The 26,151-nt window shown below is 35.2% G+C and overlaps 1 protein-coding gene across 7 annotated transcripts; it reads right to left on the bottom strand.

Moving 5' to 3' along the window:
• Positions 1-13,336: 13,336 nt before the first annotated feature.
• Positions 13,337-21,234, bottom strand: LOC132300548 (putative disease resistance protein RGA1). Of its 7 annotated transcripts, none has more exons than XM_059797676.1 (8): positions 21,099-21,234; positions 15,908-19,909; positions 15,715-15,796; positions 15,487-15,582; positions 14,934-15,365; positions 14,188-14,279; positions 14,022-14,104; positions 13,337-13,743 (listed from the first exon to the last, which is right to left on the bottom strand). In XM_059797676.1, the coding sequence occupies exon 2, from the start codon at positions 19,867-19,869 to the stop codon at positions 17,668-17,670; it is 2,202 nt and encodes a 733-aa protein (XP_059653659.1). In that variant the 5' UTR covers positions 19,870-19,909; positions 21,099-21,234; the 3' UTR covers positions 13,337-13,743; positions 14,022-14,104; positions 14,188-14,279; positions 14,934-15,365; positions 15,487-15,582; positions 15,715-15,796; positions 15,908-17,667. The 7 variants fall into 7 exon arrangements, 6 of the variants coding, with proteins under 6 accessions (XP_059653659.1, XP_059653661.1, XP_059653656.1 ...); XM_059797678.1 differs by having other exon boundaries at positions 14,022-14,095; XM_059797673.1 differs by lacking the exon at positions 13,337-13,743 and having other exon boundaries at positions 13,889-14,104; positions 14,934-15,077; positions 15,316-15,365.
• Positions 21,235-26,151: the final 4,917 nt, after the last annotated feature.

Here is a 26,151-nt window from a genome sequence, read left to right as displayed (position 1 = left end):
CCGCAAGAACATAACCAAATTACCCCCTCAATCAGAGCTTCCATTAACCTTGAAAACCAACAACTTTTGGTTGACCTCTCCCCTTTCCACATTAAAAAATCCAAACAAACTAAGCCAAACCTAGCCACTTCTTTCACAACCCACAAGATCCAACCCAAGTCCCTAAGAGCCCCACAAAGTTTACCTATGTTACAGTCCATAATATGTTCCAAGTCCTTTAATTTGATATCGATAATGAACAATTGGGGGAAGAGAGAACTAATGAAGCTGACCTCGTAGAAAAGGATCCACAAAAAAGAAAGAATTGGAAGGAAATTTCCAAAGTATAAGTAAAACTCTTCTCCTACGATGTAATTAGCTACATAGAACATTAGAAGCCTTAATGGCCTCTCCAAACAATCATAAATGAGAAATTAAGAGCTGAAAATTGACTAGACATTTTAGCAATCCTTGAAACTAACTCTTGGGATATAGGTACGATGGAATCCAAATAAAATTAGGTTGATTGTGATTGTTATTTATGAAGGGAAGAAAATTATCCATTACCTTGTATCAATACTATCTAAAAATATTAACTTCATTGCATCCTTCGTCTATGGCTGTAACTTAGCCTTTGAAAGGAAATCCTTTGGACATATATTTTATAGGACTCAAACCTATTTTCCACAAGTCCTTCGAAATTACTTGGAGATTTTAGTGTCATAGTTGAATACCACTACCAAGTACTCTTTTATAAAAGGAGGGGATGGTCAACTCAAAAGGTACGACAAAAATTACATAAGAAAGTCTTCCTTTTAATACAACGACCGAGTGTAAACTTAATCGTCAGAGCGTACTCTACCGGCATCACACCAGTGCTCATTTCATTTACCAACTCTTTTTTCTTGTAGGGAAACCTTTTATTCCTGGTCGCATTAGAACATTGCATCAACAGAACTCTACATTTCAATTTTCTTGCACAAGGAGTCTCATACCACAACCCTATCCTAGTGAAATTGGGGACTCTGAAACCAAAATTTTTAATTTCAATCAGTTTTATTGTTTCCAATTTGTGTTTTTGTTTTCATCTGAAACAGGAACACAACATTTTTGTTGTGAAGTGGGTTCATGGTGATTAATTTGCAACATTTTTGGAAGCAAAAACATGAAAATAAGTTTGGTAAAAAAGAGTTGCAAGTTTGAAAAATTAACTGGCTAGTTAAAAAGGTCATTTAGAAATTTTTCTTTATTCTTTTTTTAAGTCCTGTCATCACTAGTTCACTACAGTGTTGTTGCTAGCGGACATTAGGAAACACCAATTTTGTGTGTCTAGTTTTGACCTCTTTTTTGGAAACAAACACGATACTATTCCAATCACAACAAAAGTAACCAAACGTGTTTTCATGTTTTGCTTACACCATCTGTAACAAAAACACACGAAATAAAACCAATTGCTAAATAGGCCCTAAGCTATTCAGAAGCTTAAACTCCTGGGGTAGCCTCTTATAGATGCATGTAAGGTGGAAATCTTAGTGCTTTCCTACAAAGTCCAAGCAACTAAGCTAGATCTAAATCAAAGGAAGCAATAAAAACCTTATTCGGTCATACACAAGGCAACAAAAGATTACCTTTTGAAAAAGAAAGAATAAAAAGGCTAGGAGAAGATGAAATACTTGTGCTCAAATAGTAGTCAAGGATAAACTGGCTCCAAGCAGGGAATTCAAACTCTTCCTTCTTCAAATCATTCTGTTGCAGAGTGAACCCAAAAAAAAAATTCAAGCATGAAGTTAGCCACTAAAGGACAAATAGAAGGTGACCAAAATGTGAAAAAATGAGGTTCTATCACACTTCATAACCTATTGGGAAACCTCCATTAAATGTATTAAGCCCTCTCAATACCGAATCAATCCCTCCCCAGTTTCTCCTCTCCCTTTTTTCCATACTCAAATATGAAAAAATTCAAGCTTGCATGTTTTCACTAAGCAATGCCAAGTCCCTAGGTCCTGATGAGTTCAGTGCCTATTAGAAATTCTCTAAGGCTGTGTTTGGTTGCATGAAATTAAAGCCTTGTGTTTGGCTCACGAAAATTGTGGTCCTTTCCAAGTGAATGGAAAGGGTTGCGGGCGTGCCAGGAACTACTGTCGTTCCGAAGGGGAGCTCGAAACAATATTCCAATGGAAAGTTATCGGGATCATGGCAATTGAAAGGAAGCTTGGAATGACCATTTCCAGCAGTTTTTTTTTGCCTTGAAAAAGGACTTCAGGATTGTTTTAGTGCTAGTTGAAAGAAAGACAGAATTGAAAGTGTAGGACTTGCAATTAAAAGTGCTTTAAACACTTGCTGGAAAGTAGGAAAAGAAAGTACTGGACTTGAATTAAACATAACTGAAATACATTACTGGAATGTAAAGAAACATGAAATGAAATTGATAAGCAAAGATGTTGTATTGTTGTTTGTGTTGAACAGGAGTGCTCTAGTTATAGAGCCTTCTTACAGCAGTTGGAAATGTGGCAGTTTCAGTAACTTTCACTTGGCTTGTCCTTGGGCTGCCAAGTGTCCCATGTTCTTGGCAGTTATCTTTTATTTTGCACCCACCTTCTTCCACCTTCTTGCTCCTCTTGAGTTCTTCTGAGCATAACTTCAATAATGTCCCTTGAAAATCTCCACGATTCTGAGTAGTGGGCAGTTTTGGTTCTAGTTAAGGTTGAACATTCCACCTGGCCTCTCCATAAGAAACCATGTGTCCCATATTTTGCTTATTCTTCCTCTACGTGCATGGACTCTTCTTCCTTCATTTCAGACACATGATTCCATAGTTTCAGCCATGTTATTCATTATCTCAACCACTTCTTTCAGTTCATAGCAGTAGTGGCATGAAAAGCTACCAACCTCCATCTAATGTGTTAGTATTCGGCCAAGTGTCCCATGTTTCTGATGATTCATTCTTTGCACAAAGTCCTCCTCCCCATATAATTTTGGGTTATATATGTATTATACATATATATATCCTTGTTCACGCATGTCTTCCTTTATTTTAGTAACACGATTTCATGACATCACATACTCCATGATTGAACAACTTCCTTCCTGTATAAATTTGGTGTGTATATATATATATATATATAATTATATACTCCCATTTTTCCCGGATGATCATCCACATTCTATCTTTAAAAGTTGTTTTGATTTGGCATGAAACTGTACATAATAGTTGAATACCTGTTGGAACTTCCCTACAAAGTAGGAAACATTATAGCACCACGTTCCCACATTTCTTTCTTTACTCAGTCAACTTCACCTTGCAAAATCTTAGGGGTTGCCATAAGTTGGAAGTTTCCATTTGCCTAAGGATTTTGATAACACATAGTGTTATCCCAATGGTTTCCTTCTGATGAGAGCTGAAAAGTACACATTTAAACCCCTTAAGCTTGAGTATTCTAGGACCTTTATCTATCTTATTTATCCGTTTTAGTACTTATTTGTGTTTTTATTTATTTCAGGTTAATAATGTTAAAATGGGCTAAAAATGAGTTCTTAAGGTCTTTTTGGAGTCAAACTAAGTCTTAGCGATGATCCGGAGCAAAAAGAGGCTGATTTGGAGCAAAAAGAGGCTGATATTGAAAAGCTAAAAAGTTGGATGGATCGTAGAAAAAGTTGGATCGATCGAAAATAAGTTGGATCGATCGAATTGGACATGTTGGCAGCAAGCTGTCACTTTTTCCGTGCGCGCCCAAAAGTTCACCTACAAAAAAGTTGCGGGATTAGATATTTTTGGGCATATATTTTAGACTTAGTGACTAAGAAAAAGGACCTTCTTTATAAAGGGAAGCAACCCATTTGTAAAAGTGGATTTTTAGCTTTTATCATTTTATTTTCTTGATTGTAATTTTTATTTTCTCTCTCTAGAAAAGTTAGAAATTAGGGTTAGAAGAAAAGAGAGAAGTGGAGGCACATCTCAAGAACACATCTCTAAATCTACTATCTCTCCATCTCTAGAGCTTAAAAGAAGAAGAAGAAGAAGAGGAAGAAGAAGATGGAGCCATGTTTGGAGCTTGATTCCATGACTACATCCACCTCCTCCATGATTGACTAGATCTACACTTAGGGCTTGGATGAGCCCTAAGTCTTGTGTAATCTAAACCCTTATATTTCTATTTTTGGGGATTTATATATATATTGTTGTGATTAGTGTTCTAGCCTTGTGAATTTCATGAATCTTGGTATATTTCTATGATTTCCATGGTCTAATTCTTCCTATTAATTCTCTAGTTTATTTACATGTCTATGTGTGATTAAATTAGGAATTATGTCTCACATGATTCATATGTGTTAATTCTTCCATTGATTCTCTATTTTAATTACATGTTGTCTTATGTGTGATTATTTAGGGAATTGATCTCTACACTAGTTTTTCTATATTAATTGCATGTCTATGTGTGGTTAATTGAGAATCTAGTGATGGCTAGACATTAGTGCTTAATGGAATGCTCTTGTTATGTCTCTTAATGGTTCATACTTATTCCTTGATGGATTGTGCATCTCCTTTAGTTTATTTTCATGCTAGTAATGTAGTTGTAGTGTAGTGTTAGATGAGGAGACAATTCATGCTTGTTCTTTGATGTTCCATGTTTTTGAATGCAAGAAGCATATGCTCTAATATTGTGGTGTAATGGAATTTTGAGCTTAATGAAGGATTAATGACTAGTTATGATATGTTGTATCTTTCACATGTGTTTAGACAATTTATTCCTCTCCCAATAGATATATTGTGGCCTCTCACATGATGTTTAGACAATACATGTTTAACTAAGTCATCCTTGTGAATTATTTGGACTATGAGCTTAATGAAATGTTTAATGACTTGATTTGATATTTTGTTCTCTTCACATGTTGTCTAGACAATATATTCCTCTTCCAATAGATATATTGTGGCCTTTCACATGTTCTTTAGACATTATACACTTGTTGAGTCACCTTTGCTAGTCGAACCAATTTTGTTCACAACAATGTATTCCCCATTAATGGAAAGCAAGTGGTTAATTACATGAGCTTAGTGGTGATTCCAACATCCTAAGTCCTCTCTTCTCATCTCTTAAATCCCTATCTCTACTTAGTTTTATTTTTATTGCATTTTAATTAATTCTTTTCTAGAAGTAATCAACCAACCCAACTCTCTTTTGCAATCATTTGGTACGCTAGAGTCGAAGTTGAAATTCCAACACGTATAATCCCTTGGGACGATCCCTACTCACTCTTGCTACGTTAGTAGTAGTGTTGGTAGTGATTTTTATAAATTTAAATTTGACATAAAAGGCTTTTCTTGAACCACACATTCACTACATTTAGTTTGGCGTTTATAAGCGACCTCGTCAGATTTTGGCGCCGTTGCTGGGGATTAACGGTTTTGTTGGAATTAAACTAGACAATAGTGTTCATTAGATTGCTTCTATTTTTATTTTATTTTTCATTGTATATTCTTTTCTTTTGATTCTCATTATTATTTGTTCAATTAGGTACTTGACTACAAGGAAGGCGAACTTTGGAACTTAAAGCAATCATTGGAGCTTAAAAGCTAAATTTGGAGTTGAAGTGCTAAAGGACCGTTGTGAGCAATTCTTGGCACTCTTGTATTTTAATTGTTTCACTTCTTTGTATGCTTGTGATAGCCCTTATTGAGGCTCATTTTATTGCTAAATTTTTGTCCAAGCATAGGCCCTTGTTGAGGCCAATTTTTTTCTTGCATTTGGGTTTTAATTTCGAATGAAGGAATTGTTTGATCCAAGTTTGGGGGGGAATTACATCCCTTCACCTTATGCTCCTCCATCACATTTTAATCCTTATGAGATTGAGTCCAATTCATTTCATGCATCATCTTATTATGGACTTGATCACTCATTTAATCCTTCTTATGACTATTGCCCTCCACCACCATTTTATGATGAATCAATTCCACCACCTTCTAAATACTCACCCGGATTTGAAGAAAAAGTGTTAGCTTTACTTGATGTGCATATTTCACACACTTCACTTATTAATTCTCATTCTCAAACTTTAGCCAACTTAGAAGCTCAAGTTGAACAAATTGCAAATACTCTTTCTCATCAAGAGGAGGAGGAAGAGGCAAATGAAAAAATGGCAAGAACTTCAATGTATATAGATGACGATGATGAGAGTGAGGAGAATGAAACAACTGAGCTAATGCCTAGCACTCTATCTTGTATAGAGGAGGAAGTGGCAAGTGAGTTAGTGGCTAATCCAATAGAACATAACATGATTAATGAGGACTTTCCTTATTTTGATTATGATTTTATCTGGGAGATGGCTACTCTAGAGAGTGAGGAGATGTTGACCACACTTGAGGTAGGAGAGAAGGAGGAGGAACTTGTTGAAGAGGGCCTTCCTTCTATTATCTCTAATGACCCTCTTGAGGAGTGTCTTTTGGAAATGTATAAAAATTGTGGTTTTGATTTTAAAAGCTCTAAAAATGAAATAAACTCTCTAATGGACTCCTTAGCTTACTTAGAAGGTGAGGAAATGGTAATTTTTGAGGAGAAGAGGGATGAAGAGAGGGTGTTTCTTATTAATCCAAATGAGTCTTTGAAAGATAATGCCTCACCAATTATCAATGTGGATGATCATTTGAATGTGTTTCAAGAACACAACAAAGAGGCAAGCCTAACTATGATTGATTTTGTTTTCAAGACCGTGGATGAAAGGAAAAATATCATCTCTTTTATTTCTTTTCAAGTCATTCTTTTGGAGGATGATTTTATTGTTATAAGTGGGACATTAAATGAGAAAAGTGAAAAGAGGGTCAATAAGGATATTTCATATCCAGTTTTTGATTCATTTGATTAGTGAGTTGACCTAACGTCTTGCTAGAGACGTTAAACACTAGTATTCGTAAAGTTTCATAACAATATTCCTCCCTCATTTCTTTTTATTTTTCATTCTTGTATACATTTTTCCATCTATTTTTCAAATTTTCATTCTTGTTACCATCATTGGGGCTTAGCATAGGATTTTCTGCACTTTCAGTTCAAAATTAGGCATTTGGTGCCAGTTCGATCGATCACAAGAGCACCTTCGATCGATCGAATTGTTCTTCGATCGATCCGACTATGGATTCGATCGATCGAACTCCACTTGAGTCCCAACACTTAGAAAAATTTTGGACCTGCATCCAAATTCCAAAATGCATGCTCTCGGGATCTCCAAATTTTCAAAAGTTCGATCGATCGTAAACCATTTCGATCGATCGAACTACCTTTCGATCTATCCAACATGTGGTTCGATCGATCATGAGTCCCAACACTTAGAAAATTTTTGGATATGTTTCAATTCTGAAAATGCATGCTCTCGGGATCTCCAAAATTTTACATGTTTGATCGATCGAATTTCATCTCGGATCGATCACAATTATGTTCGATTGATCGAACTTCATCTTCGATAGATCACAACTTTGCCCCTTTGACCCTTTCACTTTTTGACTTTTTCCTATTTCTATTTTTATTTTATTTTATTTTATTTCATTTAGTTACCTCTCTCTCTTGACTAAAAAAAAAAAAAAAAAAAAAAAGAAATTTTTGGAAATTTGTTAAAAACACAAAAATATTTTTGTTAATTTTATTTTATTTTCAAAAATTTCAAAAAGATTTTTATTTTATTTTCATTTTTACTTTTATTTCCAAGCTTTATTTTTATTTTTATTTCAAATATTTAAAATAAAAAAAAAATCAAATCCCAAAACATTTTTCTTTTATTTTATTTTATTTCCTTTTATCTTATTTCCAAAAATATTTTGTTTAACTTTAATTTTTAATTCTTCTAACTTATTTAATTTTCTTTTTATATTTTGATCATGCATTTTATTATTTGTTTTTCTTGCATTTTGTATATACTTGCTTTCATTAAATGAAAAATATAAAAAGATTCATCATTGTGCCCTTATGTGTAGTCATGCATACTTTATGCTTTAGTTAGACTTGATCTTATATCTCTCTTGCATCATGTGTTACATTGCCTTAGAATACTTGATTTGATTATTCTTATCCCATTCGATATTTGATGTGAGTTTGCTAGCGTGGTTATTCAAGTAGGTTGTTGATTCCAAGTTTGGGGGAGACGTCTTTCGAATTGGATCATGACCGGGCTTTATTTCTACACCACCACGGTATACTCTTTCCACTTTTTTTCCATTGTTCTCATTGTACATTGAGGACAATGTGCGGTTTAAGTTTGGGGGTAAGGTGTCTTGTTGCATTCTACTTAAGATTTGAGCTTTAAATGCATGATTGAGATTTGAGATTGATGTTAGCTATAATTTTGATCTTTTGAGGACTATATTGTTTAAAATTTAAAAATTGCTTGACTTGAGAGTCCAATACTCCTTGTATGCCTTGAGGATATGCCATTTAGGAGTAAATTTTTCAAAAGATTGATATTTTGCTTGCATTTGTGGTCCACATCATCCTGAATTTGTGATTGTTTTGAGATTCATTCTAGAATTCTACACTAGCACCGGCGCACGCTAGCATTCAATTGTGGGGTACATGCTTTGTTGATTATTGAATTGGTTATATCCCAATTGGGCTAGTAGTGCATTGAAAGCTTTCATTCTTGATAAAGGTGGATAACAACCCATTTTCATTGAGTAGCCGGGATTCTTGCCTCATTAAGCAGTGAACTTCTCGCGCCGAAAGGTGGAGGGCCCAAACTCTAGGTTAATAATTGAATTGAAAAAAAAAAAAAAAAAAAAGTTGCAAAAGTAATAAAAGTGAGGACTTCTCCTAAAAGGTGAGAAGTAGGAAATGATTAGATGGTTGTTGTCTTGGTTTGTAATCTAGTTGATTTGAGTTTGTAAGTCCGTTGGGGTGTCTTAACACCTAATACCCTAAAGCCGTCTGGTTTGGGAGTCATTGACCTAACGCTCGCTACATGAATCTTCTAGAAAGCTTAAGAGATCAACACATTGCACCATACTTCCATCTTTGATCCTAAAAAAAAAAAATAAAAAAAAAAAAAAAAAATTTGAGTGAAAAGAATAAACGCACCTAAAACAATAAAGCTTTAATAAAAGGTCCACTTTTTGTCTTGATGATTGGGACTAGATTTGTATGCTAGTTTGAGGGTAAGGATGTGATTAATTCCTTAGTTGGCTAAGATAGCAACACACTTGATGCCAGACTACTCAAAAAAGGATTCTAGACTTGTTTCGATTTTCATGATCATTTTCTTGATGTGTGGAGGACCATACTTGCTTGTTTGATGTTGAGATTTTGGGAGATTGCTTGGAAATGGTTGAAAAATTGCATACTTGAGGTAGTTTTCTCCCAATGCTTGTTTGCAATATTGGTGCCTCTTTTGAAAGAATGAGCTTAATATTTGTGGGTACCATTTCTGGAAACCCTCACGAGACTTCACTCGTCCACTAGGGGTAACCTAGGGGTTTAAAATGCTTGTTGCATATGCTAAATGCAATCGTGTTCCCTACGAAAGTAGCGCTATCATTTTATTGCTTTCTAGTTCATAGTTGTTTAGTTGTTCATTTCTTTTCTTTACTTTGTAGTTCATTGCTAGGGACTAGCAATATTTAAGTTTGGGGGTTCGATGAGAGCTGAAAAGTACACATTTAAACCCTTTAAGCTTGAGTATTCTAGGACCTTTATCTATCTTATTTATCCGTTTTAGTACTTATTTGTGTTTTTATCTATTTCAGGTCAATAATGTTAAAATGGGCTAAAAATGAGTTCTTAAGGCCTTTTTGGAGTCAAACTAAGTCTTAGCGATGATCCGGAGCAAAAAGAGGCTGATTTGGAGCAAAAAGAGGCTGATACTGAAAAGCTAAAAAGTTGGATGGATCGTAGAAAAAGTTGGATCGATCGAAAATAAGTTGGATCGATTAGAAAAGTTGGATCGATCGAAAAATAAGTTGGATCGATCGAAAAAGTTGGATCGATCGAAAATAAGTTGGATCGATCGAACTGGACATGCTGGCAGTAAGCTGTCACTTTTTCTGTGCGCGCCCAAAAGTTCACCTACCAAAAAGTTGCGGGATTAGATATTTTTGGGCATATATCCTAGACTTAGTGACTAAGAAAATGACCTTCTTTATAAAGGGAAGCAACCCATTTGTAAAAGAGGATTTTTAGCTTTTATCATTTTATTTTCTATATTGTAATTTTTATTTTCTCTCTCTAGAAAAGTTAGAGATTAGGGTTAGAAGAAAAGAGAGAAGTGGAGGCATATCTCAAGAACACTTCTCTAAATCTACTATCTCTCCATCTCTAGAGCTTAAAAGAAGAAGAAGAAGAAGAGGAAGAAGAAGATGGAGCCATGTTTGGAGCTTGATTCCATAACTACATCCACCTCCTCCATGATTGACTAGATCTACACTTAGGGCTTGGATGAGCCCTAAGTCTTGTGTAATCTAAACCCTTGTATTTCTATTTTTGGGGATTTATATATATATTGTTGTGATTAGTGTTCTAGCCTTGTGAATTTCATGAATCTTGGTATATTTCTATGATTTCCATAGTCTAATTCTTCCTATTAATTCTCTAGTTTATTTACATGTCTATGTGTGATTAAATTAGGAATTATGTCTCACATGATTCATATGGGTTAATTCTTCCATTGATTCTCTATTTTAATTACATGTTGTCTTATGTGTGATTATTTGGGGAATTGATCTCTACACTAGTTTTTCTATATTAATTGCATGTCTATGTGTGGTTAATTGAGAATCTAGTGATGGCTAGACATTAGTGCTTAATGGAATGCTCTTGTTATGTCTCTTAATGGTTCATACTTATTCCTTAATGGATTATGCCTCTCCTTTAGTTTATTTTCATGCTGGTAGTGTAATTGTAGTGTAGTGTTAGATAGGGAGACAATTCATGCTTGTTCTTTGATGTTCCATATTTTTGAATGCAAGAAGCATATGCTCTAATATTATGGTGTAATGGAATTTTAAGCTTAATGAAGGATTAATGACTAGTTATGATATGTTGTATCTTTCACATGTGTTTAGACAATTTATTCCTCTCCCAATAGATATATTGTGGCCTCTCACATGATGTTTAGACAATACATGTTTAACTAAGTCATCCTTGTGAATTATTTGGACTATGAGCTTAATGAAATGTTTAATGACTTGATTTGATATTTTGTTCTCTTCACATGTTGTCTAGACAATATATTCCTCTTCCAATAGCTATATTGTGGCCTTTCACATGTTGTTTAGATATTATACACTTATTGAGTCACCTTTGCTAGTCGAACCAATTTTGTTCACAACAATGTATTCCCCATTAATGGAAAACAAGTGGTTAATTACATGAACTTAGTGGTGATTCGAACACCCTAAGTCCTCTCTTCTCATCTCTTAAATCCCTATCTCTACTTAGTTTTATTTTTATTGCATTTTAATTAATTCTTTTCTAGAAGTAATCAACCAACCCAACTCTCTTTTGCAATCATTTGGTACGCTAGAGTCGAAGTTGAAATTCCAACACGTATAATCCCTTGGGACGATCCCTACTCACTCTTGCTACGTTAGTAGTAGTGTTGGTAGTGGTTTTTATAAATTTAAATTTGACATAAAAGGCTTTTCTTGAACCACACATTCACTACATTTAGTTTGGCGTTTACAAGCGACCTCGTCACCTTCTATATCCCTAATTCTTAAAAGAATTGATATATCATGGTTAGTTCCATGGAACTTGCCATATGTCACTCTCTTATTGGTTTACAAACACCATTATCTCATAGACTCCATGCGGCAATAGGTGAGTAGTTACGTGAGTATTACTTTGAATAATTGAGTAAGGTTGCATTTATAGTAATATTTCCATTCAATCTTTATTTTCCAAATCATTAGGAAATTGTGGGACATTGATCCAGTGTGGCAAGTCTTACAAGACTCACCATATTCTTAACTTAAAGGACTCCATGTGGCGGAATATGATTGGCCTAATGGTCTTTGCCTTGGATTACTACGTGAAGTCATATATGTGCTTCAATATGACCTTCCTTTCCAAACTTGCCGAAATTGTGATTTAGTGTGGCAAGTTCCATTGGAATAATGGAACTCGCCACATGCATCCTCCTTATTACTAGAAAATTTCTCTCTTGATTTTCACCTCATGCGTGAGTCTATATGGCAGTATGATACAAAGTCAACTTTAATGTCTCCTAGTACCATAATATAATTTCCTTTTCAAATAATTAGGCAATAATCCGGTGTGGCAAGCCACATGTCGTCTTTCCATTTGTCCAAAAATAATGGGATAAACACCTTGGAATTAGAAATTATAGAATTGGAGAAAAACAATTCAGAAAATTAAACCAAAATTTTCGCCAATTCTAATTCCAATTCCAATTCGAAAGCTTCAATTCCATGCAACCATACACAGCCCAAACTATTAAAAAATTATTCTTTAAAGGTAAGTTACTTAAAGAAGTCAATTCCACTTGTATAGCCATGGTCCCAAAATGTCAAATCCGCACTCTTATGCACATCAAAGCTCATAGCCAACCAATTTCATCTCATACTGCCCTTCATCATTGAAGTCTCCTAAACTACATCCAGTATGAAAATCAATGATAATATACTCTTATCTTAGGGGTTATAATAAACAATCATCCTCACCTAGAAGATTGTGCACTAAAATTTGACATGAGGAACACCTTTGACTTTAGTGGGTTGGAACTCTTTGATAAATATCCTCTTTCCTTGGATTGGCTAATAATTTTATTACTTCAGGTAAATAGTGTATCACCTATCCTTCCTTTTCAATATCACTCAATGAGGAATTACAGGAATACTTTAGAGAGGCAAGGGCTTAAGGTAAGGCGAGAGAGTCACCATTAGTTGACTGATTTTCTCTACAACTAAACAATTAGTGATGTTATGGCCAAAATTTTGTTTCGCCCCAGGTCGCAAGACTAAAAGGTAGATGTTCTTAGATGACCAAACATGTTAATATCAGGTTGCACTTCATTAGAGATGTGATTGCACAGGACGCTATTGCAGTGAGAAAGATTGGAACAGAGAATCTAAGCTCATATAATGACTAAGGTCACTCTCGATTGTCAAGTTCAAACACTATCAAGGGGCTACTTTGGTGTTTGTGTTGCTGAAGCCCTCAGGGGCATGTAAGGTAGAGATTTATGATGTTGTGGTCCAAATCTTATTTCGGCCCAGGTTGCTTGCGACCCACCCGATTTCAACCCAAAAAATGGAAGGTTTTTGTATTGACTCTCTGATACCATGTTAAAAGAAAAATAAAACTTGAAGAGAGAAATAGAAAATGAAGAACAAAAAGATATACGTGGTTGAACCACTACAGCTTACATCCACAATACACAAAGCCCAAAGGGCTACATCTCTTTCATTACATTCTCCCTTGATTTTGTTTACAATAACCACATCTATTTACAGGTGAATTGGGGAAGACTTGTAGTTAAAGAATAGAAATTTCTTGCTTTACAAGTATTTTATACTAAAGGAATTACATAGAAAGTCAAATACAAATATGGCAACAGCTTGTCGCCCAAGTATAGCAATGTTAACATTCTGTCAAAGAGTGATTTAAGGGCTTAAATAACTCTTATAATTATTCTCCAACATTTTTGTTATATATTTACAAGATGAGAGGAGATTAAAAATTTCCCAGACAGTCTTCTCTATTACCTTCTCTTTCAACACTAACTTCAACGCATGTTTTCACTTCTCAAAAAGGATATGGGTGGAGGATAAGACTGCCAAAAGAAAAGAAGAATAGAATTGGCATAGACACCAAAGGTGTGTGACTACGATGTCTTTCTTCACTCAAGACAACTATATAATGTCAGTTGTTGCACAGATAACTACTTTTAGCAATTTATAGAAGCAATATCTCCCATACGATTTTTGAAACAGATCTTAATTGGAAAGAAGTATTAAGGAACTTAATTAGGGTAAATTCTACACAATATTGCAGCAAGTATTGCCCATTTGGGGGGTCCAATACATGAAACATCGCCAATATCACAATTACCTTTTAGCATCTTTCGAATACTTGGGGCGCCCTCGAACAATGTGGAGAAGCTTTCGGGAGTAAAGAGGGAGACACTGGACTTGCTAAAGGCAAAATGAAATCAGTAATTCAAAATAGAACAAGCAAAATTCAAAGGACTAAGATCTAAGAAATTAATGCAACTTACATGCCCAACAACTCAAATTTTCCATCAACAGAAGGAACAATGAAACACTCAAATTGCCCATACTCAGTTGAGTCATGCTTCAGTCCAAGTCACTAGAAAGAAGAATAACAATTATGACCATAAGAATATCAGCATGATCAAATGTTGATGGTCATGAAAGAAAAACTTTTGAGGTTACACATTACGTGAGATGAATGTGCATGGATCCTACTTCATGAATACTAGCTGTTTGCAAAAGAAAGGTAGTCATTTTCCTTCTGTTTTTTGAGGGCCATACAATTATTTCTCTCAACGGAATATCAAATTGCTCATGCTCCAAAGATGAATAATAGAGTTTCTTGAACCATTTAGTATCAGCTCTTCAGACTGGGCTTCTCCAAATCTTAGTGAATTCATGCTCCTTTCTGATTTACCATGTCAAGATCTAAATTATTATTCAGTTCATACATTATACAAGTCCAGACTCAGTTCTCTAGCCCTTCCAGCGCAGGGGAAACACTCAGACTATTTGGAACAGGAGTTCTTACTACAACTAGGATTTATATAACAAGTAACGTGTAGGTTCCCTTCCCACAACTCCTCCTAGTAAACATGTCTAATCAATCACCACTGGTCCCAAGTAATTAGGATGTACTACCACACAAACTTGAGTTATTCAACAAATATTAAAGAAATACTGGCTAATTTTATCTGAATTTTATTGAAAATGAAAGAAACAATTCTTATTGCAAAATTGAGTGTGTTACCCTGGCACTTCCCCAAAACTGGAGCTTCGAAAAGATAACCTTCCAGCTTAAGTAAACTTGATGAAGTACCCATCTGGCCATGGGTCTATATCTTGCATTCTAATAACTTAGCAGCTTATATTGGGGAACAATAGAGCTCTTTCCCTGTTCATAAGAATTATATACAAATATAGACTATTAACAGAAGATGATGATGAAGTATTGATGATGATGATTATTATGATGACACTCAAATGATATTCATTTAAGGATAGCATAAGTTTGTTAATGCTGTTTTCAAGTCTAAAGAAACACAACTAGGAAAATGGATCAGCTGGCCTTTCATCATTTAGTTACGACAAAATAAATAAATGAAAGGAAGGGGTGAGAAGAAACATCTTACAACTATACCCCAATGATGTGCTTGCGCACAAACTGAAAATCCAACATATCCTGTGAAGAGAGAGAGAGAGAGAGAGAGAAATTGAATAAAAAGGACAATTTAAATAATTTTTGGTTCGAAAGAAACAATATCAATCAAAAGAAATTTAAAATGACAAGAAAGAATTTGTACCTGGAATAACTCACTATAATATCTATTTTTACAGGATATAGACCCAACGATCAAGAAAGCGGACCTATAGCTCCTCTTCTTGGTGAATCAGCATTTCTGGAAAGTGCCCATGCGATTTACACACACAAACACATTAAAAAGACAATAATGATTTACTCATTCCTATCAGATATGTCAAATAGATTTAAATAACAAAAAATAAAAAATTACAGAAGAGAGGATATTTACTAGCTTAATGTTGCTGCTTGTAAAATGTATTGTGTAACCGTCTTTGAATTTAGCAATGCGTGCTCCATCTAGTTCTGTGTACCTACCACGTACGAAAATCAACTAAACTTCAACAATGTAAAAATCTAGAAAAAGAAAGAAGATCAAGATTGAGCTTTTATTGACTTCAAAGAATTCAGATTATTAGGCATACCATTGTTGTAAGCATAATCAACACACAGAAACATTTGGGATGTTCGCAATCTTAGGCCAATCTTCCCCTGTTTCCTTATGGCATCTTTTATATAAACTGGGGTGACAATTGTGAAGACTCAGAACTTTTAATGCAGTGAGGCCATGCATCCCCTCAGGCAATGATGCCAATTTGGGACAGCCGTAAATGGAAAGCCGTTTTAGTGATTTGAGATTGCCAATCCAGTAAGGTAAAGCTGTCAAATTTTCACAAATATGTATCTCCAGAGACTGCAGAGAGCTATCATACTGAAAACCCACAGGAAGAGACACCAACATTGGATTTCTTTTTATCGTCAGAGAACTTAGGTTCCGAAGGCCTTGAAATTGAAAGCCATCAGACAAATCAAGCTCTTGGCAGCCATCAATCTCCAGTGACATGAGGGACGTGAGATGTCGTATTCCGTCTGGCAGCGATGTCAATTTGTGGCAATCAAAAATCACAAGTCGTTGAAGTGATTCGAGTTTGCCAATCGAATTTTTTAAAGTAATCAACTCTACACACCTTTCAATGTAAAGAGATTTGAGAGTGGTAACACGTTGAAGGCCCACAGGGAGATGCACCAATTTTGGTATTCTTTTAATCTTCAAAGAAGTTAGGTTCCTAAGGCCTTTGAAATGCATGCCATTATCATCTTCCAGCAAATCAAGCATCGGGCAGTCGTTGATCTCCATCTTCTCAAGCGCTGTGAGATGCCACATCACTTCTGAGAGAGAAGTTAATCTAGGACACCAAGAGATCTCAAGAAACCGGAGAAAAGTGAGGCTTTCAATAGCCCTTTCTGGCAGAATAACTAGATCATCAATGTACTGAATACATAGAGACTTCAATTTGGAAAGAGGAACTTGTGAAGAGAGTGAAGAGGGCAACATTGGGTCCGTTGTTGGAATTGTTGCCGTTGCCATCATTGTGAACTGTTGTTGTACTAGCTTCTCACTGACCCGCATCAATTCTAGTTCTTCAACACATGGATGCAGAGGCATTGATGCCAGCTTGGGACAGTTTTGGATGGCTGATACCGAAAGAGAAGGAAATGCCATTGGTTCTTCTGCTTCACACCTCCACCATCCCTTCAAATTAGTCAAGCCATTGAGTAGAAGTTTTTTCAGGGATGGGAAGAATGTTGCCGTTAGTTCTCGTCCTCCTGTTGATGAAGAGGGTGAAAAAGAAAGTGACTCATCACCACCACCATTAGTACGGCTGCTGTTGTCTATGTATTCTAGGGAAGCCAGCTGAGAAAGTTCAAGAACTTGGAGAAAATGAAGTTGCCCGAACTGTGGAAGTTGTTCGCATCTGGAACAGTCCGCGATAGTAATTTTGACTAAATTTGGGAGGGATAAACCACTACTCATCATCCAACTTGGGAAACTCAAACTCCCATACCCTGTTACTGAAAGCCTCTTCAAATTCGGGTGTGGTTGGAGGCCTTCAAATATTAAAACTAACTCATCATTGGCGTCATCGTCATCATCACCATCACCACCATCACCACCATCATCATCATTGGTCCATTTTAATTGCAGTGACTGAAGGTGTTGTTTCTCCTTCAGAAAGTTTGCTTCCTCGATTTGGGCTTCTTCTGTTGTGCTTGCTGAGCACGGTCGTCCCAATCGTTCAATCGTTAACTATCCCCTTAGACTGGTTAGTCCTTTCAGTTCACTCAAACCACCACTGAGCTTAGAGGCAATGTTGTCTGTGTCCAATACGAAAAGTGTTAATGTTCAAAGAGAAGTCAACTGGCCTAACCCATATGGCATACGAGTCAAACCAATACATCCATCAAGCTCAAGATGCCTAAGGCTAACCAGTTTCCTAGTCTCTTTTGGCAATTCTTCCAGATGACAACAACCAGAGAGTTTTAACGTTTGCAAATTTTGCAACAAAGTAATGGAACTTGGTAGACTCTTTATAGCACAATTTTCAGAAAGATCAAGATACCTCAAATATTGCAGCTTGCTTATGCAACTTGGCACTGTTTTGATCCCCAAGCAATGGAGATCCAACACACGCAACCTTGTTAGCTCTAGTATTTCAGAAACTAAACTGTTTGGCTCACCAAAACCTATACGTTGACCATGCAAAAGAAATGTTCGTATCTTGTTAGCTCTGCGCAAGTTGGCCAGAATATCAATTGATATACCTTCACAGGAAGCAAATGACACATGACGAATTGTTGAAGGAACATCTTTTGCATCTGAATTCAGAACGAAATTCTCTTTTCCTGCAGCAAATCTTGCAAGGTCACTGATAACATCATGCATTTTACAACTTACTATATCACCCCATTCGTCTCTTTCAACATATTGAAAAAAGGACCTCCTTAACAAGTCCTGAAAATACAAATCTCCAACATCTTCCAGATCTGGATTTTTATCCACTGGCTGAATAAGTCCATGAGCAACCCACAACCTTATCAAGTCTTTCTTATAAATTACACGCTCTTTTGGATATAAGGAACAGAATTCGAAGCATCGCTTAAGATACGAGGGAAGATGGTCGTAATTCAACCTCAATATAGGTAAAACAAAAAACCTCTCTTCATTTATTTTTTGCTCAAGGGTTTTGGAAGCCAACAACAACTCATCATCTGCATCTTGAGCGTGTAGTAGGCCTCCTAAAGCCCTTATGGCAAGAGGAAGACCTTGACACATATTTAGAATTTGCTCTTCGATTTCAACTACATGTGGCACAGTATTTTGCTCTTCCCCATGTTGAAATGTGATTTTAAAAAGGGACCATGATGCCTGAAACGGCAAGGGTTCTAAAAGTAATGGTGAAATTGTGGGATACATTGCCACTTTGTATTCACTACAAGTAGTTAGCAATATCTTACTTCCCCTCTCGCCACCCATCAAGAGATCTGATAGCTGTAGCCATAAATCACCTTCTTCATTCCACACATTGTCCAATACAAGCAGGAACCTTTTCCTATCAATTTCTTTCCTAAGGCGATCTTGAATTACTCCATCCATATGATGATGAATTAGTTTTTCAGGTACTTTCCTGCCTGTTGCAGATTCTATCATTTCTTTTGCAATCATTTTCATATCAAAGACATCAGAAAAGCACACCCACATCTTCAGTTCAAAATGATTAGTGACCCGCTCATCACTGTATACTAATTTAGCTAGTGCGGTCTTGCCTACTCCCGCGGTTCCAACTATTGGGATGACCGACACGTCAAATTCACAGTCCACTAGCTTATTTACAATATCCAATTTTTCTTCCTCCCTCCCAATAACTACTTCCTCTTCTTGATCTGCTGCTGCTGCTGGTTGCACAAAAAAAGAAAGTGTTTCCTTTCTATTGTAGTACTCCATCATGTAGTTATTCTCATCACCAACTTGTGTGGATAGAGAAGAGCGTCTTTCATCATGATCTATTTTAGTTAATCGGCTAATATAGATCCTGTTTTCTGCAATGGCACGTAGTACCTTCCTAATGGCCTTAAATTTACGACCCGTCTTAAATCGAAAAACAAGCTGGTTGGAGCTCGAAAAGAAAATGCGTACCTTCTTTGTTCCCCAGTACTTATCCTCCTGAATCATTACTTTGCGCTGCAGAGCTTCAGTGGAGAAGTCATCAACCAAGTCATCGGCATCATAAACTGCAAGAATGAACTTTTCGAGCCACTCACCGATCTCCTCGTTTTCCATTCTCTTCCTGGCTGCATCAGTAAGCACCGGTGTGGTTGTCGAAACTATGCTTCCGAGTTTCTCAAGTGCATCCTTGACGCCCCACTCCACTCCAAGCTCCCTGAGAATCTGAGAAGACAATTTCCCCAGGATTTCAGTGACAATGCTATGAGGAACGGCTTCTAGACGCTGAAAAGCTCCATCAATTTCTTCTTGGTTAGGAACAGGAAGCTGCAGACCTTTCTCACCTAAAGAAAAAGGAAGCAGTGGATGTTCCTTAATCTCCATTTCTGCTTGCTTGCTGGGAGAAATTAAGGATGCTGGTTGCCTTTGAAAAAAACAAGAAATTAAAGATGCTGATCAAAATAGATGCTCTTGAGCTCCTAAAATTAGGTAAGAACCAATACTAGTAGTAAATAGTTTATTTCTTTGTGAAGCTGCACAAAAAGAAGCAGGCATTATTGATGATGATAGAATCAAGTCGAGTCAAGGGAGGTGGGCTTCTAATGTTTGTTTATTTATTTATATTTGTCATGGGTATCTAATGTTTACAAATTTAAAAGACTTTAACAGTGGCAATGATTTGTAAACGATTGAACAACATTTTTCTAAAAAGTGTATATGCTTTTTACTCTCATTTTCTTCTTAAAAATAATATATAAATACCAGCATGCGCATGAAAAAAAGATTATACAATTAAAAACTTGTATTAAAATTCATTTGTTTGCTGCAGATCACAATGGTCGGCCAAATTTTTACATTTCTTCTTTAATTTACTTAATTTTATCAAATTAAACATATATTTTTAACTGATTTGTTTAATGATATTTTCAAAATATTGTTTTTCAATAATACCAATTTAATATGAACAACACGGTGACATAAGTTGTACAACCCAAATTCCCAATTTAATATGAACAGATATAGAAGTTGTATGTATTTTTTGTGCTAAAATATGTACTAATTTAAAAGAGTTCATTACGACAATCATGTGGTCATTTTCGATGTTAATCTTCATCCAACAAAGAACTTTTTTTCAACAGTCTAACAAACGTTGCAGAACTAGAACACAATAAAATAATAATAGAAAAATAAACTACACACCATAGAAGATCTAAAAATTTAAGCGATTCGGGTATAGCCTACATACATTTACTATGCAAAGAAAACAGGAGATTACAAGTTCTCAACCCCCTAACATTTTTCCTTCCTCACTCTATAAAGCAACTTTTAGTATTCTCTCATCCCACACCATAAATCCTAACACCATTATGTATTACATTCGAGAGAGCCTAATATCTGAGTTCACAACCCCACAAATCCTAACACTATTATATATTACATTCAAGAGACTCTAATATCTGAGTTCACAACCAGCAAGACAAAACTGGTTGAAAATATTATTTTCTTAACCGAGTCCCAACCCGAAACAAAATCCAAGCCATCATTTCACATAAATAATATGATCATTTGTTCAGTACGCAATGATACAGTACACAAGAGGGAGTGGAGATTACCTTACAAGAAGTGTTACTTCCTTGTGTTGTAGGAGTATTTCAATGAGTCTCTGACCTCTAAAAATGCAATAACAGACTGCGAAAAAGTTTATGAGAATATGAGGTAAGGACTTCGTCTCCAGTCAACATCTGTGAGAATGTGACACCTGATAAGGTTTTGAAAAAATGAGTAACTTTAAGATCGGTAGTTGCAAACAGCTAGCTTCCAACTTACAAACAATAATTACGAACCCAAACAATAAGGACAAAATTTGACATGACTCATCATCACTTTCAGTATACCTATGAATGAAATCAAAACATACCCCAGTACAAAATCAAGTAATAATCACAAAATTTGACAAGGAATATTAAATTTAATGATTTTAAACTTACAAAAAGATGGATAGCTTTTTAAGCTTTGGCCCAGAAGAACATTTCATAATTCAACATTATCAGAAAAATTATAGTGATAAATCATCAAATATTTAGTTAAGGGTGATTTTGAGCAAACAAAATTATTCAGTTAAAATGGCCATAACACCAAAATGAGACCCACATGAAAGAACCAATAAAGAATAAAGAATAAAAAATTAAAAATTAAAAATTAAAAATTAAAAAGACCAAAGCTCACCCTCTAGTCTTCTTCGGCCCTCTCCACCATGAGCGACCTACTCATCCAGTCGGAGTATCCAGAAAGCTTCGGGGGTGACCCGGTTTGAGAGAGGAAGGTCCCGTCCTCGGCTCGTCATGTCTGCTCGGAAATGGCCTCTCCGTTCTCATCACCGGCGCCGCTGGGTTTGTCGGCATGCATGTCTCTGTCGCACTGAAGCGGCGTGGCGACAGCATTCTTGGCCTCGACGACAATACTCTCCTCCGGCAGGTGGCTTTTGCGGCGTAGGTTAGAGTAAGGTAGGCCGTGGTGGTGGGAGAGTGAATCCTGGATTGAAAAAAAAAAAAATTAGATAATTAGATTACGATCTAAATTCAATAATTCAATTCCTTAACAAATCAGATAGATTTATGTCAATAGGATTGGAATAAATATATATATATATATAAAAGAGTTAAGTGCAAAAAAACAAAAACAAAAAAAAAAAAAAAATCTCTCATTATGTATGCAAAATGTCCAATTACCTCTCTATTGTTTGAAAAAACCCTCTTACTTTTTTCAATTTGTGCATTTATGCCAGATAATGAAAAATCTTAAATTTAATAATAAAATTACTAAATTAATCTTACTTTATCATTAACAAAAAAAAATACAAAATGTCAAAATTATCCATAAAGTCATATATACTTTTTTGGTTTCATGCTTGCCCTGTTTATGTACACTATTCACCACAACACTTCTTAACTAAGTAAGCAATGGTACGTTGTATTCGTGCACAAGTTAAAATTCAAAAAGGAATATGTACGTGTAAGAATTTGTAAATAAAAAATAAACAAGCCCACACAAATAAAAATACTCATAGAATTGATCCAAACTTTTTAATATTGCTTTGACGTGGCCTTCTCTGAATATCATAAGTAATTATCTATCTAATTTTCTCTCTATTTTTCATATATCCATTTTTTATGATTTCTATCTATTTATTTTGAAAATTTTTAACCGGTTTTTAATTTTTTTCTTGATCTTCTTAAACAAGTTGGAATTGGATTGCTGATTTTTTTGAATGGGTCAAACAACGTCTTCCCGGTTGTGCTCTTTACTGGTACTACGAAATTTCTTAAAGCGATTTTGGGTGCTCCGTTTTAGAGATAAAGAAAAAAATGAGAGATACTATCAACACAGAGAAATTTTAGAGAGAAAAAAAAATTAACAGAGAGAGAGATTTTATTTTCTTATAGAAGGAGAGTTTTAGGAATGGAAGTAAAATATATAGAAGTAATAAAATTAGAAAAGAATATTTGTAGGAAAGATTATGTTTCTATATATATATTAAAATAAGTAATATTTAAAAAAATAAAAATGATATACAGGTGGTGGAATCTCACTTCACAAACCAAATGAAATATGGTATCATAATATATATATATATATATATATATATGATGTCTTCTTGGTAACATATTGTTAAACAACAACATAGATACTTTGGAAAGAGGAAAAAGATATTAGGAGTAGAGAGAAGGATTTCCTCAGATAAATCTTCAAGTACATCCAAACAAAATTGGTAGGGGCATTCTTGTTACACAAAAAGGGTATTTTTGGATTTTCAGAAGAAAAAAAAAATGACATCATCAACGGCTACATTTCAACACATTTTTTCAATAGGGCGGCAAATTGCTCAAAATATGGATAATACAGGGAGTTATATGCACTTTTTTTTTTTTTTTTTTTTTTTTTTTCTTCCTACTAGGGGTGTTTTTTGCACATTTTTTATATAGCAAGGGGGTTTATTGCACTTAACCCTATATATAATAATATTTTATATTATATATATATATATATATATATTTATATTAGATGTTAAAAAAAAAAAAAAAAAAACATAATGTATATGTACAATAGTGTGGTGTTTTCACCCACATATTAATAAATCTCCTAATATACATATTAATAATATCATAATATTTATTCACTAACAAAGAGTAAATGATCTTCTTTTTTTTTTTTTTTTTTTTTGTTTTCTATCATTTTTTTCTAATCATTGTTTTTTATTTTCTTTTGACATTAATTTTTTTTTTAATAAAAAAAAAAAAATTCACTTTTATCGGATCGGATCGGATCGAGTAAAATGCTTATCGGGTTTGAATCGGATCAAGCCAAATCCGATCAAAATCCGACCCGTTGACAAGTCTACAAAAGGGTATCAATGAAATGTTATTTGTATGTATTTGGCAAGAAATACACTCACATCCTATTACACTCACACACAATATTTCATTAGGATTAATCCCATTAAAACTATTATATTAAATTTTGGTAACTAAAATCTAATGGAAAATGATACTTGCATCGAATACTCAGGCTCAAAACTCAAGCCGATGGTGATGTGTCACTATAGCCGTACTACACTTAGAAAGATAAAATTTTAAAGGCAAAACTATCCTTACAGAATCCCAATTAGCAAAGAATCTCAATTACTGATAATATCTCTCATCATCCATCTCTATCTCATAGTCAAACTATTCTTTATTTCTTTCTCTCACCCTTTTCTTCATTGCCATCATTGATTCCCGATCATAACCAGGATACACAAATATATCACTTTGCAGTACTTGGTGAGGAGGATTTTCTTCCCCGTTATCTCTGGCGTCACCACAGTTGTCGTCGCCATCAAGTCGCCCAAAAAGACCACTCATTCCTCTTCCATGGTGGCATTCTCTCTCCCCTCTTCAAGTTGATGTAGTTGATGAAGGACCCTCACAAGTGTAGTTAAGGTTGACAAGAATGTAATTTTTGTAAAACTTTTGTATTTTTTGTATTAAAGGGGTAATCATGTAAACTTTGAACCAAACTTGTTATTCTTTTGTAAATGTCTAGACGGCAACGTAAACTATTCTTTTGGAGTATGTAAATATTAACCCTATGCATTATTTTTGTAACAATATGCAATGGATGAATGTTTGGGAATGGTGTGATAGTTAAGGGGTTTTTACGTCATTTTACGTTGGAGAATGTATTCGTAGGATGTGTCCAATCTTCTTTTTATGTTCATGCATATTTTTATATCATTTGGGATAGGTTTCAAACTTGTTTGAGGTCACCTTTGATGCCACAGGTGTATCCGATGCCTTAAGTAACCAGAAAAAGGCCAATTTTCACCTCCCAGGAAGCGTCAGCCGGCTGGTGATATAAGCCAATCGGCTGATGAGCGCTGAAAAGTGAGTATTTAAACCCCTTAAGCTTAGGCATTCTAGTACCTTTATCTATTTTACTTTACCGTTTTAGATTGATTTCGTATTATTTTCATTTTCAGGCACTTATCCCGAACATAAGCTAACTCAGCCAAATAAGAGCTTAATTGAAGCAATTCTGGGATTAAACAAAGAAAGGAGCAAAGTGGAGAAAGAAGGAAGCAAATGACGCCAAAGGTGGGAAGTAGCAAAGTTCGATTGATCCAACTTCAAGGTTCGATCGATCGAACACTGATCGATCTCAGTACTTCAAGATAAATCCAAGCCTTGACCCAAAACAAAAAGTCCAAAGTTCGATCGATCCAACACCACCCTTCGATCGATTGAGCACTTTTGTCCTTATTCAAATGATTGATCTTATTCACAACTGTACCACTCACTCACCACTTTTGTCCTTTTCCCAAAAATATCTTCCAAAATATCTCGGATTTTTCTTTTCCCAAAAAGCTCAACCAGTTGGATCGATCCAGCCTAAGTTTGATGGATCTCAACCAGTTCGATCGATCCAACTCCAAGGTTCGATCAATCGAACTTCCTCCAGTGCGAAAAAGTTAAATTTCCAGCTTGTGCAATCCGTCGTCTATCCAATCATTAGAGAATATTCTTTGCACGACCCAGCTTATTTTTGTGTGTCATTTGACCTACCTATAAAAGGATTATGATGCACTTTTTGAGACATTTACAATTCTAGGGTTTATTCTCTTGAAACAAGCTTAGAGGAGGAGGAGGCTAGAGACATCATTGGAGTTCTTCATCAACAAGGAGCAGATTTTTTCCATGGAGTTAGCTCTTGAGGGTTGGAGCAACATCACCATGAGTGGCTAAACATCCTACTGGGGCTAGAGTTAGCCCCAAGCATACTTTCTATATCTTAATCTTGTGTATTATTGAGGGATTAGTGTTGTACTTAATGTTTTGACACTTTGATATATATAGATCTTGTTTATTCAATGATTTATGTGGTTTAATGCTTCCGATTGATCATTTCATTCTATCCATATGTCTATGTATGCTAGACTAGATGTTCATGTGTTTGCCTCTATTTCTTGTGTTATTGATACATGTCTATGTGTATTGATGCTATAAATTTAGAGATTATCAAAACATAGTGCTTAAAGGAATGCTCTTGTGATTTTCTTGATGGTTCATACTTATTCCTTGATGGATTGTGCCTCTCCCCTAGTTTATTTTCATGCTACTAGGGTAGATG

This window comes from Cornus florida, unplaced genomic scaffold (assembly GCF_030987335.1).
Source record: "Cornus florida cultivar Cherokee Brave unplaced genomic scaffold, ASM3098733v1 CherokeeBrave_3.0.0_Hap2_Chr03, whole genome shotgun sequence".
NCBI classification, from domain to species: domain Eukaryota; kingdom Viridiplantae; phylum Streptophyta; class Magnoliopsida; order Cornales; family Cornaceae; genus Cornus; species Cornus florida.
The sequence above is the reverse complement of the archived record's forward strand: the minus strand, read 5'-3'. Positions and strand labels throughout refer to the sequence as shown.